Source organism: Toxotes jaculatrix, chromosome 5, assembly GCF_017976425.1.
Source record: "Toxotes jaculatrix isolate fToxJac2 chromosome 5, fToxJac2.pri, whole genome shotgun sequence".
Taxonomy (NCBI): domain Eukaryota; kingdom Metazoa; phylum Chordata; class Actinopteri; family Toxotidae; genus Toxotes; species Toxotes jaculatrix.
This window is the reverse complement of record NC_054398.1, coordinates 7,709,263-7,725,878: the sequence shown is the minus strand read 5'-3', so window position 1 is coordinate 7,725,878 and position 16,616 is coordinate 7,709,263. Positions and strand designations below refer to the sequence as shown.

The window sequence follows — 16,616 nt, the reverse complement described above, 5'->3', positions numbered from 1 at the left end:
CAGCTGGTACGAAAAAAAGCAATATAATGTTATGAGTCATTAATGCTTACAATCAATTATACACGGTAAGTCATCTTAATTATTTAGAATAATTGTACAATTGTATTGAAAGAGCACCTTTGGAATCTGTCCACAGAAACATGTCTGAGGAAAGCTGCTCGAATGAAACACAAACCTATATTTCCATATAATTGCTAAGTCATAGAAATTCTAATAAATTGGCATGTTAATTCCACATCTATTACTTATATTGAATATGTTGTTTCACATGTTGTCATGTCAACTTAAAAAGTGAATAAACAGCAATGTCCAAACCCATCTCGCTGAGTGATGCTGGATAATTTTTTAAATTTCATGGTCCCAGGAAGAAACAAATTAGCCACCAGGTGTGTTACATATAATACACAGATAAACAAATCTTTATTTATTAATTTCTTTTATCCTATTTACATTTTTATATATACATTAAAGTGATGTGCAAGACACTGGCAGTAGTGATGCACTATTAAGTGATTATAGTGCAATATCAAATAGTTAAATCTGAACTTTTGACCAAAACCTCTACAACTGTGACTTTCCTGTAATATCCAGAATATTTACTTAACATGTTACAGTGACGCTATTTTTATTAAATACTTGGCACTGAGGCAGATTAAAGTGATATGAAATAAATATTTAACTTCCTTTGGTCTGTTAGGGGGGAATTAGTATTGTCTCCCAGGTACAACACAACTGAGTCAACTTCCCAGGCTAACAACCTCCTGTACAACAAAAACAACTCAAAATTATAAATTACTAACTGTACGATTTGAATGGAGTGGGCAAAATAACATGAATACCTGTAAAATACAATGCTATTAAACATAACCACCCTGGAAGAGATAGTACAGTTGAAGCTAATCATTTTCATTTGAACTACAAATGATGAACATTTTTTGTTTATTCGGTGGAAATATATTACTTCTGTATGACAGTTAGTGTTTTTTGTTCACCGGGTGAAAAAACTGAGACACCTCTACAACACAACATAACACCACCTGAGATATCTTGGCCCAAGTTACCACAAAATGAAATAAAAGCCTCTCCGGACATGACATCAACAAGAAGTGAACACCAAACGTTTTGTTAATGAATCACATTTTACAGTTGTTCAAGTGACTGTGTCCATGTCATATTTGTGCCCAAAATGTGAAGAAGCAAAACAGATAAAAAGTTACACATAACACTGAATTAATATATTAATACATACAGTAAAATGCCCAAATGTGACGGATAAAGGGCCTTTGGAAGCTAAATAAATATCTGAGATATACAGGCAGAGTTTGAGGAAATATCCTACATTTAAAAAAAAAAAAAGTCTTAGTTTGATTAAAAAGGGACAGATTTGTTCAGTTGTTCTAATATCTAACCCTCAAAGGGAACATTTGAACTTTTCTTACATTATTGTTTATATTATTATTTAACTACATCTTCATAAAATATAAATATGAGGTTATTTGCAAACTGCAACTAGTTCCTTGGGAAATCATCTATAGTGGATTGTTATAATAGTGCAATAACATCTGTGACAACACAACAGTATATTCTGGTGTTGGTTTTACCCAGATTGCTACAAAGCTGAAGAGTGGCCAAAAAGCAGTTGTGCTGACATTTCCTCACTGACACATGTGGTCACACTATCACATTGTGTATCTTAGTAAAGGGTAGTGTTACTGTGTGTGTGTTTACTGTTCAACCGCAGCAGGATCTCTTCTTCTCTGGGGGGCTGCTGACCAGCATGACAGTCTTCTCCTTTTCTCTGTCCTCTTGTTCCTTCAGAATTCTAAGAGACATGATGAAACATAAACACATGACGAAGCTGTGACAGGACATTCACATGTGCACCATAATGTCGTGTGTCCTTTGTACTTCCTGTGCTTTTTTGTTGTGTGTTTTGTGGCTGCAACTGCTACTGCATTTCAGCCTGCACACGCTGTATCAGGTCTACATGAAACCCGCAGGGTCGTTATTTCCCACTGTGGGATTTGGTTGCAGCACTTCCTGCTGTTATTTGTCATGGTTGTTGTGTAGTTAATGTTGTAGAACCATGAAGTCAAAACTGTAATTCTATCAACATATGCAACAGTACTGTGTGATATTTGATGCAGAAATGTAAGTGACAGGGGATTACTGACACTTCAAGCAGTAATGGATTAAATAAGGCACTGGTGCAGCTTTCTAATGCAAAAGAGAGAAGAAGGCACACTGCAGCACATTTTGCCAATACGTCTCTAATTGAAATAGGAAAGTCAGAGATGTCACACGCAGAGAAAACGATATGGTGCAGACACTGACATGGACATTTGATTTTCCACTTCACACCAGTGAAATTGTGAACAGATATTTTCACTTGGGCGTGACCATTTTCTGTTGTGCCGTGCAGAACCAGCTTATAAGAAAAGGTCTTTTGTTCCTCCAGCACAGAGCAAATTAAACATTTGGCTCTCAATGAATTGCCTTATTTCAGTACAGAAATAATCCCACTTTCAAAGCTGTTCAAGCAGACAGTGGCTCCATATTTAGTCTAATACAATTATTGTTTCTTTGTTTTCCCGTTGCATAAACTCACACACACCACACAGCCACATGCTCACCTGGCCAAATGAACCATGGACTCCATCACGTTGTGTCCGGAGCACGCACTGCACTCATAGAAAGTCATATGGCAGTCCTGAAAAAAAGGACCAAATCATGATGATGATGGTCATTACCACAGAAGAGAAAGGCTCCTGTGATTGAAATAAGCTGTTTGCCTGAGCAATTTAAACCTTTCGCACACGGATGAGTGCATGCCTATCAAGAGACATTTAAGTATATTCTGCTCTAAATGTCGCAAAAGCACAAATAAAAAAAGGTTTCTCATGTAACGACATTGGCTCACAGAATCTCCATAGAAACTGCACTGCACAACAGAGACTAGATTAGAATAAAAGTAAATTAGTAAATAACACAGAAATAACACAGAAAGACAGACCTTGGCTAGTCTGTCACCCACTCCCTTCTGGACTTGTCTTTCAATCTCCTTGTCTGTTTTGTTTCCCAAAAGCATGATGGGAATGTCCTCGCCTGCACCCTCCTATAAAAGAAGAGAAGAAAACAGACCAGAGGAAAATCATTTAAAGAGAAACCACAGTGGTTAAAGGGCTACTGTAGGCCACCAGCTGCTCCTTGTTGCTCCACGTTCCCAAATGGAAAACCAGTCAGCAGTGAATAGACACATCACTGTTAACACACCTTTATTTGTCTTATATTTTCTACATTATACTGCAAAAAATATTCAACATATACCTCTGTTTCTGTCTGCTGTAGGGAGTCAAAATAACTCTACAGAGACAGAGAGTAAAACAAATACCCCAAGCAGAACAAATGCATTTGTTCTGCTTGGGGTATTTCTGTTAAAAGTGCACAGGGCAAATGTTCCTACGTTACCTTTACACTTGTCAGCCACTGCCTGACAGCGGTGAAGCTCTGCTCGGCTGTGATGTCATACATCACAACAACACCGTCAGCCTTGCGAAAGAACTGTTTGGTGATGCTTCGATACCTACAGGAGGAGGAGGAGGAGGAAGCAGGCAAAAGAGGAAGTGTTATGTTTACACTGGTACATCAAAAAAAAAAAAAACCCTGAAAACTCCCCCTGTGCTTTAACTGCAGCTGCACAGGAGTAATGTCTGACCCAGCACAAGCACAGAAAAAAACTGTGGGGTATGTTTTGAACTTGTACCAAAAACAAGGAAACTATTTAATTTCACGGAACATCTAAGAATTCAACAAGCAAGCTCTTAAAAGAAAGTGATGTCAGACAGTGATTCATCAAATACCATAAAGGACACAACTGCATTAGAGTTACAGTACATTAAAGGCTTTTTTTCAAATGTGATAATCCCTTTGGCATCACCTCATATGTTGAAATCTCACCTTTCCTGTCCTGCTGTATCCCACATCTGCAGTGCCACCTGGCTGTTGTCCACAGTTATTGTCTTTACACTGTAGTCTATACCTGCACAGACAAGAAAACGATTCCTGTGATCAACAACAAACATTATATACACATAGATATATATTTTAATGGCATAAATTACAGTGGAAACATGCACAAATACACAAACTGGAAATGTACACAATGACCAGAATGACATAATCCTAACAAATCTTAAATGTGAACATGTTCATGTTGGAAAAATAACTCTCAGATCAGGGCAAAAAACGGAAAAACTGAAAGTAGAATTTCGTACTTGAGTAACACTGTCAGCTTTTATTGATGAATACAACACTATATACTATAATACTATGCTACTGACAAACCTTGAGAAAAAAGAAAAAAAAAAAAAATTCTTGTCTTTCTTTTCACTGTTACAACCAACGGGTATATTAAAGCGCTTTGCAGGCAAACACACAGAGAGCCTGAGGTCAACCACAGGGCTGGGTGTTTTGGTGCTTTTGCTTACAGGAACTGACAAGAGATGTACATGTGGGGTTTGCACTTTAAAGTACGTACCCACAGTGGCAGAAGTGCCAGGGTGGAAGCAGTCGTCACAAAATCGTCGAAGGAGGGAGGTCTTTCCCACACTAGAGTTCCCCACCAGAACGATCTTGAAGAGGCGGTCAGGAGGCGAGGGGCCGCCTTCCTCCTGAATAAAGAGAGGAATGATGGGAGCAGAAATGGAACGGAAGAAAGTTTGAGGAACTCCCTTTAAACAACCAGTCAAGTGGATGGCTCATATTGGTGTGAGGTAGGCTACAACATGGTAATGATGAGGGAGCTCTCACTAAGAAAACTAACACCTGTCTCCTCCCAGTACATTTTATACTACCTGATTGGAAAAGGGTTATTTTGCGATAAATAAAAGGAAACACATTTAATTATTTACAGCAATTTCAACTGTTGTAGTGCTTCAATACTGATCACAGAATAAAAACATTATTATATGTGAAGCCAGGCTTCCATACAATAAATCACTTAATGCCCACATGCTTACATTTATGCTGGTTTCCTTGCCAACAGGCTGACCCCTTGGAGATGTGGGGGTTTCCCTTTTCTCCACATTTCCCTCTGACTGTTGCTGCTGCTGGGCAGAAGACGCACACGGGTAAATATCGCTCATCACCAAGTCTATATTCTCCTCACTGTCGGAGACTTCCTCTCCTTCACTACACTCGTGAAGAGGGGATTGAGCCTGACAGTCATTCTGGAGCAAGTGTGGGAGGTGGTCCTCTTCGATGGAGATGATCCTCTGAAGGTGCCCCCTTGTCTCTGCCGGGCAAGATGGCTGGCATGACCCATTGGCTAGGTCCTGCCGCGCGGAGCTGGAGATGAACTCCTCCTCATCCCCACTGCAGACACAAAGCAACATTACATCCCACACAACTAACTAACAGAAACACAGCATACACAGTACATACTGTGGGCCGTGTTCCATTGGACTCAGTCTTAACAGAAAAGTAATCAAATTAGTATTTAATATATCACTTGGTGATGGTTTACCTCTTGAAGACATTTGAGTTTGAGTGTTTCACAGCACTGATTAAAGGCGTCTGCTTCAAACTCAGAGTTTTCTTGGAATTCTTTGGATTCTGCAGAGTTAAGAAAATGAGGTTTTTATTCATACTGTGGAATGAGATTCAGGGTTCAGTCTAAATTTTGGGGTTGCTTTTCTGGGCTCTGGTGATCACTTACATCTTTCTCTATTCCTCTAATCTTTAAAAAGACGAAACATGGGGTGTGGACATGGGGAACTTTAAATACTACAGAGAATTAATTTCGCTATAATAAATGGCACATACCTGATAGCACATGTCCCTTTCATCCCGTAAATGTTTGTTCATTTCCCTGGATAAAACAAAGAAATAAAGATACTGAAGACATGGCGAAACTTTTCATACTACTGAACCGTTACACAATTTTCAGCATTGAGTAATGGACCAAAGTCATTATCAGTTCAAATGTCTAGTCTTGTTACATTGGTGCTGTTTGCTACTGAACAACGTTCTAGCTACAATGACTCTTATACATGCAACTCTCCTTCAGAAACACATTTCTACAGCTAAACATGACACTGGAGTAAAACAGCTGTAGAATGAGCAGTGACAAGCTAGGAGTCACTGTAACTGATCACTAAGCAGATCATTTCTGAGAAGGAGCTTTAAATGCTCTGCAAGTTTCCCATCTAAATACGATTTTAAGCTCAGTCCTTCTTTGTGCTGTGACCACTGCAATAATATGAGGTGAACTACCAACTGAAAAAAGTGTTACTGTAAAATTATTTAGTCTGACCAATACTGTAATAATATGGCATCTGTAAGTTATATACACCAGTAATATCTATTACTGGGCCAAGATGGCTGGCATGACCCAGTGGCTAGGCTCTGCCTCACAGGGCTGGAGGTCAGTTCCTCCACATCCCCACTGCAGATATAAAGTAACATTAACAAACAAGAACAAACAGGGTTTTTTTTTGTTTGTTTGTTTTTAACTATCAGCTTATACTCATCATATAATTTACAGTATTTAAGTAAAAGAAGATCATTGCAGCAACATTTAACATGCCTGACCCCTGTCTGTAAAACTGTTCTCTCTAAAGAAGGGCCTCCATTTTTCTTCTGATCATACCTCAAAAGGTCCAGTTGTTTGAGGAGGCTTGCTCGCTCTCGCTGAACTCCCTCAGTCAGTCTGTAAATTTCCCTGTGTTGAACAACAATGCATCCTTTATTACACATGCTCTATGCCTGAGCAGACACACTCTGTGCTGTGGTTACACTTTATAACCCAGGGCAAAGAAAAGAAAAATGACAGTGAGTTTATAGGATACAGACACAGGATCTTTTCTTTTCAACTGTCTTCAAGACACAGAGTCTCTGTTTATAACAGAATGTAGATTCACAGTATACGAGAATAAACCTCAAGGAAGAATCAGACACAAAAATAATGTGTGGGTTACAGCCACACAACTATCATTATTGTATCTTATTTATATGTCTGTCAGCATCATTGTGTACATCATTGTGTAATGTCTCAATAGTTTTTATAGCTTGATGTCAGTCAGTTGATACTAATATTATAGACCACACAAATTCAGCTCTTGCTCACAAGCAGTCTAAACTGTGTATTCTGTAGTGCATATCACATTGTGGTGTTTTACTGCCTCTCTATTTGTTTGCAGCAACAACATGTAATTACACCCTGACCAACGGGCAAGAAATAAGAAACTGAGAGGCCAAATACTCAGGGCTGGACTGATAAAGAAACCTGAGTTATTAAGATTAGCTACAGTATAACTCACAACTCCTTCTCCTCGTGAAGCCGTGTGGACTGCTCCTGCAGCAGACTCAGCTGCTCCTGCGCCAAGACAAGCTCTTGGCTGGTGTGATCCAGCTCCCGTGCTAACTCGTCATTCGTCTGTTTCAGCTTCACATTCTCCACCTTGGTCACATGTTGTTCACTGTGAAGGTCCTGGCACTGATGCTCCAACTGGAGGCAGACCGGTGGCCAAAAAATAAACAAGAATAGTGAGCAAATCTCAAATAAGAAACCTTTTGTTGAACTAAATATTTTTGGATATGCCAGTCATTGCTGATCACATCAACATTAATAAAATCTGTAACATTTTAAATGTAAATTTATTAATTTAGAGTCCCTGAGTGTGAGGAAGATAAAATTGCCTGACTTGGGCGACTCCTAGTGGTAAACATTCACACAATTCACTCCAACCCTTGTGCTCTCAGTTCTAAAAAAATGTAAATGTACAATGACCTCTTGATGTGACAGCGTGATGTGAAGATGCAATCAGTCTCTAAATAAACAGCTTTTGTAGCATGAATTCCATTAAAGCACACAAATAGCATGAAAACTAAACACGTTAAAAGCTGTGCTAGCAGTTTCACCCGAGTACGGGCCGCTGTTTTCCACAAACAGGAAACTTGGTAACACTTGGCAAACTGCTGACATGTTAATTAGTGGTGCTAAAGAGGTGTGAACAGAAGAAAAGTCCTTGGTGGCATGACCAGAATTAATTTCAGTTCACTAATTGGCCTTAAATGCCTGAGCGCAAGTCTGTAAACGGAGGTGTGACAGAACCTATTAACCTCTATCAGTACCTATCAATACACGCTGTTGCTGCTGCAGAAGAAGCTCACTGGAAAAGTATTGATAACACTGTATTTTATAAAATGTACAGTAAACTGAATGTCATGTACAGTAAGTTAGCAAGCTTGGTCATAGTCTAGGGACTAAACCCAGTCATCCGCCAGCCAACATTCATTATCAATGCATACTTCCAATTCTTCTGGATGTTTTGTATTGGACATATTAAGTGCCTGAACATGTAAGAAAAAATATGTGTATAGGTTGGCATTGCACATGCATACATTCATCACTGTGTTATAATGATATTTTAATAGGTGTGTTGGTGCTAGAGTGGTACTAAATCACTTTATTAGCTTTTTTACAGCATCATATTATCTGTTATCTTGTTTTATGTGCCTCACATCTGTTGCTGCTCTGACAGCTGAATTTCTCCATGGGAAAACTGAAGTGAGAGACGGTACGCACGAAAAGTCTTTCTCACAGACTGTGAATACTGCAATGCACTCTGGGGGGGGAATCGTTTTGATAGATCTCACTCACCCTTCTCTGTTTCTGGAAGAGTTGTTCCAGCTCTTTCTCTTTACTGGACAGCTGCAGCTCCAGTTCCTGACTCCGAGACAGAAATCGCTCATAGTCCTTTAGTGCAGGGATGAAAGAGAGAGGAACAAAGCAAAAGGATGAGAGGGAAGGAGGTGTACATTATTTGACAGATTTAACAAAGAGGAAAACTTGTTTGACATATCTAATAGGTTTGTACCTGTAGCACAATCCTGTCTTTTTCATTTTTTATTTGCTGCTCCATTTCTTCATACAGACGCTGGATCTCATCATCGTGTGTTGCTGCTTTTCTGAATGGATAAAATTCAGATGTGAAAACATGCTATGTACAATCTATCCCTCATATAAGGCATGTATGTGAAACAGCTGCTTAGATCAACACAATTTAGGTTATACTGTATATTACAGAGGTGAATAATCCTGTTGATATGCTCTAAAAACAATACATCTATGAAAGCCATCATTCAGTGGCACAAAGAATGAAAACAACTTCTTTAAATGATGTGCATACACTGATTAGGGAGCCACTTCACAACTCATCATTAGTCGGCCAAATAAACCTCAGTGGAGATGCCTCTGAGCCCTCTACATTGTCTAATGATCAAATACGCAAAGATGCCATGCCCTGACCTTTTGAGAGCGCTCTCCATCTCCCTCTTCTCCTGGTTGGCCTCTATGATCTGGGACGTCACTCTGGCCAAGAAGTCCTCAAAATTGGATAAAAGGTGTGGTTCATCCCGGCGCAGCTGGGCCCACAAACTGCGCACCTCAGCAGGACTGAGGGGACAGAATGAAGGCGCAGGTGTAACTAAGTGCAGCATCACAGCCAATTTCTTTAAGGACGTCTTCGTCACGAGGTTTCAGTAGGAATTCATTATCCTTTTTGTTTTTAAAAATAGACATAATATGGTGAGGACATGGGTGGAAATTTGAGCACAGCAACAACAACACAATAACAAGCATAAGAGGCAGCTCAGGTAGCAGATTATAGTGGCTTTTAATAGGACATTATGTTCTTTGCCTTGAAAAATCCATTTATTATTAGAGCAAAAATCTTGCACTTGTCATAGCTGCAACAGATGCATTTAAAAGACTGGATATAAACAATGATTTAAGGAATGAAATTTGCAATAAAATCAGTTGCAAGACAAACAAAAAAAAGGAATAATGATGCAATAATGTTTCCGTCTGAAACAATGCAATGTGGCTATGATAAGGAAAGGAAAATCAAACAAATCTGTGTTTTCAAGAGTTACAAATATTTATCCTCAAAGTCTGGCAAATATCAATATCACTTAGTGCTGCACAAACTGATCTGATCTAAAATGTCATCTGACGCTCTAACCAGGTAGGCGGAAACCAAAAGCATGTGTAAATCTGGCATCCACCTCCACTACTGTTTCTTTTTATTGAATTGGAGCTGTTTGTTAAAGGTGGTTCAAGTCATGCATTTCATAAGATCCTGTCATAACATATCTTTCAGTCAACAAAACAATGCCTAAACAGACCTTGACTAGAGTTAATAATGATCTGTTAATGTATGAAATGGCAGTGCAGAGAAAGTAAACAGTAATGGTTTAGAGAAGTTTGTGAAGGCTGAAGTGTGCCTGTTATCTGGAGGTAAAATGAAACTTGTATATTTCAAATGGGATTCTATGAAAAAGACTTGAAAATTTAAGCAGATTGCTCACAGAGGGAGCACAGCAACTGCTTTGTTTGAGAGTGGAAACTTCCAACTCTTGTAGAGTTTGCACAGCTGATTACAGTCTCAGGCTAAGTCACAAAATACAGAGTAGACTAAGAGGAAATGTTGACAAAGTGTGCAAAGATATGAAGTAGACCTAACAACACACACACACACACACACACACACACACACACAGATTACTCACTCTTCAAAGACACTGTTGGCTCCGAGGCTCTCCATTAACATGCAGAAGTGTTTCTCCTCTTCATCCTCATCTCCTCTTGCCAGGCTCTCCTCCCATTGGGTCTGGTACAGGACCTCTGGCGAGCTCTTACACAGGTTTTTGTCCCCCATGCTTTCCTCCACAGAAATCGTCTGGCCAAATAAAAACTCACCTGGAAAAATCAAAAGCACAGGTGCACAATGGAAACATCAGGCTACCATTGCTGATGACACTGGAGGCATTGTTAGGAATAGAAATGGACTATAAACGTACTGAAGCCTGAGGAGAACTCATCAAGGGTAAGGTATCCGTTGCCGTCGGAATCGAGGGTATCGAATACGTTCTCCAGCTCCTCTGCACTGAGAGGGAGCTCGCCATTCAGCCTCTGTTTAACAAGACACAAAACACAGCTGCTATTGGCAAGAGCAAAGCCTCAAGAACATTAAATATACTGTAGCTATAACAACTGCTACTTGAGACTTATAAGGACAGTCATTTGTGTAGTGGTGTATCTGCTACAGAGCAGTTGGTGGTAGAGTAAATTAGCTCTAATAGCACAGGATGTTAGTTATATTCCAAATAACTTCCTTCTAATTTATATTTTAACCAGGAAATATTTAATGCACATTCACCCTCTTCAGACACAATGCTTTACAGCTGGGATCTTTCCAGTGTATCAACCCTTCACTAGAACAGATGTCGGCTCAAGTGAGCCCTTTAACTAGAGATTTTTTTCAAGTAGACAAACAGAGACAGAACGTGACAGCTGCTTCTTAAGTAAGGGGTTAATCCAGTGAGAGAACCTCCCAAAAAACCTTCTGACCATGACACTAACTGCTGGACCACTTGCAAGAAAAGCCAACACAGCCACACCTCTGTAAGCAGTTTGGTTTTTATACTGTTTACACTGCTGCAAATGTTGACTGAGGCCACCCATTCAACCCAGGGGAGGGACACGGAAAGGAAAGCATCAGTGTAAGATTATCAGCTGTTCTTGTTAAATGTGTTATCTGGGCAGAACATATCCCTTATGTCAGCAAACAGTAGAACTGTAAAGCTTGCCTGTTGGTGGTCGAGGTGTGAAACGTACTTTAAGTAGTGAGAATCCTGCAAAAATATTGTGACCGAAAAAATATATCACTTATTTCGCTCATCTACAAACTTTGGACAATATATGGAAAGTGTAAAACAAATCACTGACTGTATCAAGCGCTGCTTTTAAGTACAATCTGTAGTCTGAAGTACAAGCGTTCGAGTGGACCGATGTCCTGGTCGCCATCTAATTTCCAATCCATTACCATAAACACCAGATCAAAGCCTCCCCTCTATGTATTTATGCTCCTCAGAACGAGAGCCCACAAGTGCTTCATCAAAGGATTAGCCATGGCAGGGATGAATATCCGAAGCACAAGTGAATCTGCACAATAATGTGAGTGGAGGAGTTGCATGACAAAGCTTCCGCATGGCTCGCTGAGTCTCAATCTCTTTCATGCTGCTTTGAATAAGGTGCACATGTCCCTGTTTGTGTCCTGTTCAGAATGATTAATGAGTGCACAAAGCGTCCCTGCATTTCGTGCCCTTTCAGGATGAATGAGTAGTTTTCTATAAAAATAAAGAAAATGTGAATGTAATGTCCTGTACACAGTAGACCCTAAATATCAGTGCTGATACTTTGTCAATTAGGTGTCTCCACAAGTTATTAAAGTTAGTAACAATGCGTTTCTATTACTTTCCAGGGTAGAATGCCTATATATGTAATCTATGCTAACATAAAATCAAAAGGTTCTCTTATATGAATATGAATTAATATATAGATATATATATTTATACACAACAAAGATCAACAATTTTTAAGACATTTAAGACTCATCCTTGTATCAGGAACCTTACCTGCATGTCACGTCGAGTGATGAAGCCCTTGTTCTCGATGTCACACATCTGGAAGAACTCGCGGGTTTTCTCCAGGATGGTGTTTTGTCCCACGTCCCCGTTCTCACATTTGCCCTCCTCTTCGCTGCTTCTTTGCCTTTGCAATGCAGTCCGGGCCACCGCGGCGGTCGTGGTATTGGTGATGGCACAAGGGGCAGTAAAAGCTGCCATGGTATTTGTGAGTCTGTTGATATAAGAGCGCTTCCCGTGTCCTTCACATGAGCCAAGTACAGACAGAGGTGTGGAGGAAAAAGATCCAGGAGAAGTCGAGCTTCAGGCTGCTGTACATCAGAGGCTTTCACCAATGTCATAGATTGTCATCTCTTAGCAACCACCTCTTTAATTAGTCGATGAGACCTAGGAGAGAGACAGGAGCAGAGCCTTTAGTTTTAGTTCAGTCCAGCCTTTCGTCCATTGAATATAGTTAATAACAATATTCTGAAAGTATGTATTGCATAACAAAATATGTTACTGTACATGTCTATAAAAGACTGTTTAAACAATAAATCACAAAGAGAATTGAAAAAAGGATATAGCACCACTGTCTCCAGCACATTAAGAACTCAATAACATGTGGGTTAACAGAACCAACTAAAGAGAATCTGATCAGTACATTTTGTACATCTGAGCATATGAAGGGCACATTAATACACTGGAAATTATATATTCACAGTAAAAAAAAACAAAAAAAACAAAGCCAGTGACTGTGTTATTGTCTTCCATAGTACACAGTAGTAACCCTACATGTTCATTAATATTTGCTCTCTCTTGTTGTGTCACTCTTTCACACACATTTTCAGTCTGATTTAAAGATATAGATGTGATATGAAACGTGGTCCAGTGTGTGCTGCACACCCTAAAACAACTGCTGCTCTTCTGCTTCACTTCAAGTACAGTCCTTGCTGAGGCTAATGTCATCTGACAAGTAAAAAGTAAACCCAAAACTGAAAAGAAAGTTGTGGTATGACGAGGAGGGTCCTGTCTGCCTGGAAGTATTGACTGATATAACTCACTTAGAGGTCGGTTTCATGCTTACTACAGTTCTTTGTGCACTGGTTTGGAAGACTGCTTTCTGGAGGCTGCTATGCACCATGAGTTGGCTCAGTCGATTCATGAACAAGGAGCATCTGACAGTGTGTGTGTGTGTTGACCCACGCAAAGGCACATATGTCGGTCAAATGTAAGACACAGACAGGAAGAAAAAGAGGCATGCATGTAGGCAGGCAGAAGAACAGAAGAGAATATAGGGTCAGACACATTACACACACACACACAGACTCAATTCTAGTACTCTTACAAGTACAGGCTATATTTTTTGCTGATAAAGTTTGCAGAAGCATTTTAATTAATCAATTGAATCTAAATTTGATTTAACTGTCTGTATCTCCCATTTCTGCTAACCTATACTGGACCACATTTGGTGTTCAAATGTACATGAAAATGAGTGTAAACATTTTATTTGTCTCAACATTTCTGCAAAGTGACGTGGTCTTTAGGAAACATTTGCTATTTCTGAATATGTCATGCTTGGAAGTTTGAGCCTGAACATTGTGCAACAAATTGCAAGCATGACAAACCTCACGAGGAAAGTCACCAGCCCACAATAAGCAACAGACAAAATTTAAGCAAGGGGGGGAGGAAATAAGAAAGGGAACTTTTGAAATTTGGACAAAGGAATGTAGTATTTTTGCCCTCAAACACATGATAATCCATATTATTGTACCAGGCCAGAAGCAACAGAAAGGTTTATGGCTCCTTTGTTGAAACTTGGTGAAGTTTGTTTAGACAGGTGGCCAGTGACCTAAGATTAGAGTAGAAGGATATTAGACACCAAAAACACTCAGAGGGTGTTTACTGGGATACTTGGTTCCACACAGATAATACAATGGAAAGACAATTTGTCCAGAGAACACAACTGGCACAAGTGTCGAGATAGTATTCATCCACATACTTGGTCTAACTTTACTAAACTGCAGTAAATTAATACATTGTGGGGATAAATTAATATTTGCATTGAAACAAAACTATTTGGCACAAGATGTGTGGTTAAATGCTGAAGCTCAACGCTTTGCATAGAGTTACCTTATCTGTTAGAGCGTCACCAGTCACTACTGGCTAAGCAAAGTATATTCAAACAGAAACTCAAACTGTATTTAAAGGAAAAATAATGGAGCAGTTAATGTGTAGGCAGACGCTGAACTTATAGTTCTAAATGGTCACTACATTCAACAGGCTATACACAGATGAGGTATTATGAGTTCAACATGTGCTTCTCTTGTCTACCTGAATACACACGTCACAGGCTTCACAAGCCTCATTTTAGGTAAGCACCGATGTTGTGATCCGGACTACAGAGAAACAAATTTAGTTTCTGGTCAACAGCTGTGACCATGCCATCTTAAAAAAGCTCACTCTTACCAAAGTAATTCTTGTAACATGATTCATAAGACTTTTTTTTTTTTTTAAAGCAACAGCTACTCCAACTTTCTAATGACATAATGTATATTATAGACCTGTAAGAGGTACATGTCTGTGCCTTCTGCAGTTGAATAGGAGTTTGGTTTATATGCTTCCTGACAAAAATCACAAAACTAGGGAGTAAAAACTCATGTAAAAACTCACTTGGCCATACTGTATTTATTTCTAAAAAAATAAAAAAAAACATTGTGCATAGATGTGCCCAGATGAAATGTTTTACTATGTCTACTATGACAAATGACAGAGCTATTCAGAAAAAAACACAAAGGTTTTGTAGCATGCTGCCTTTTTCGTTTTAAAAAAACTTAGATCTGCTGTGACACCTGTTTCTGGAACTCACCTTTAGTGGAAAAGGTTATGTTTTGTGTTCATGCTGTTGCACACTTTTTAATTACACTGCTTTGCATTTATTTATTTATTTATTTATCTATCTATCTATCTATCTATCTATCAATCGGACGATCCCTAACTTCAGTGTGTCATCCTCCTCTCCGCCTACCGTCAAATTGCACAAGTTTCTCATAGCGTTTCTCATAAGTTTCTCATGAGTTGCAAAAATATCCAACCCAGCACAGCCAATCTTTATTAAGCATTACCCAAATATTTATCCGACTACACATCCGTTTAAAACGTTGATGGTATTTCAGGAATGACAAGTAAAGCCGCAAAATTAAAATCTACCTCTATTTCCTGGAGACAGGTCACGGCCATGTTCTTTTTTAAACATATGACAACAATCATCAGTCATCTGCAGCTACCGAGGGACACCCTTTGAAGAACTGCAATTTGCCAAACAAATACCAAGTTACACCTGCCAAGTACTACATCATTACATCATAAATGTTATAAAAAAAATAATACAGCAAACGCTTTGCAACACGTAAACATAATGTCAACAGAAGAGGGAAGGTTTGTGATAAGCAAAACAATGGCCAGATGAAGCAAACCACAGGTTCCAGTTTCACAAAACACGTGTAACAAGATAAAACGTTCACTTCCTGCACGATAGCCACGCTTTGTTTTACTGTGAAACTTCCCTGTGACAGATGAAGCCTCCTTGACCTTGTGCCACTTCACTGTTTGTAACATAAACTCAAAAGTTAACGTTAGCGAGACAGGACTTCCCTTCAAAACCTAGTTGTTGTAACGTGAGGCTAACGGCAGCAGCAAAGAGCAGACTGTCAGGTTAATTTAGCTGAAAAGCGCTCGCTGCTGTAGTCTGCGGGCCGGTGGGGAACAAAAGTTAGCTACGTACCGGTGAATGAAAAGTGAAATTCAGCTCGGAGGAATTCATTGGTTTGCTCTGTATCGGCCTTATCCGCTTTACGTGAGGTTCACTGTTTACAAGTGTCAACTGGTGAGAGTGCAGGAATTTGACTGAGCGCTGACGGAGCAAACCTGCAGGGAGGGACTTCAATAAAGTCATCGTGGGTAACCATAGCAACGCTAACAAGGAAGTCCGCACGCAGCAAGGCGGAGGTTTTTCTTTCCCCCTCCTTTCTCTGTCTCTTTCTTTCTTTCTTTCTTTCTTTCTTCCTTTTGTTTCTTCAAATTCCCCAGTCTCCAGACGTGGTTATTGTTTCACTTATACAAATTTAAACATTTTATTCTGAAAATGA

General features: G+C 39.5%; 1 protein-coding gene across 1 annotated transcript; it reads right to left on the bottom strand.

Annotated features, from left to right (window-relative positions):
• Positions 1-403: 403 nt before the first annotated feature.
• Positions 404-16,361, bottom strand: cracr2aa (calcium release activated channel regulator 2Aa). The gene is made up of 18 exons (XM_041039006.1): positions 16,253-16,361; positions 12,481-12,876; positions 10,864-10,975; positions 10,573-10,762; positions 9,311-9,457; positions 8,880-8,970; positions 8,663-8,758; positions 7,320-7,507; positions 6,650-6,721; positions 5,824-5,869; positions 5,525-5,613; positions 5,019-5,373; positions 4,538-4,670; positions 3,958-4,039; positions 3,469-3,583; positions 3,014-3,115; positions 2,634-2,710; positions 404-1,822 (listed from the first exon to the last, which is right to left on the bottom strand). Exons 2-18 carry the CDS (start codon positions 12,688-12,690, stop codon positions 1,732-1,734), a joined length of 2,196 nt encoding a protein of 731 aa, XP_040894940.1. The 5' UTR covers positions 12,691-12,876; positions 16,253-16,361; the 3' UTR covers positions 404-1,731.
• Positions 16,362-16,616: the final 255 nt, after the last annotated feature.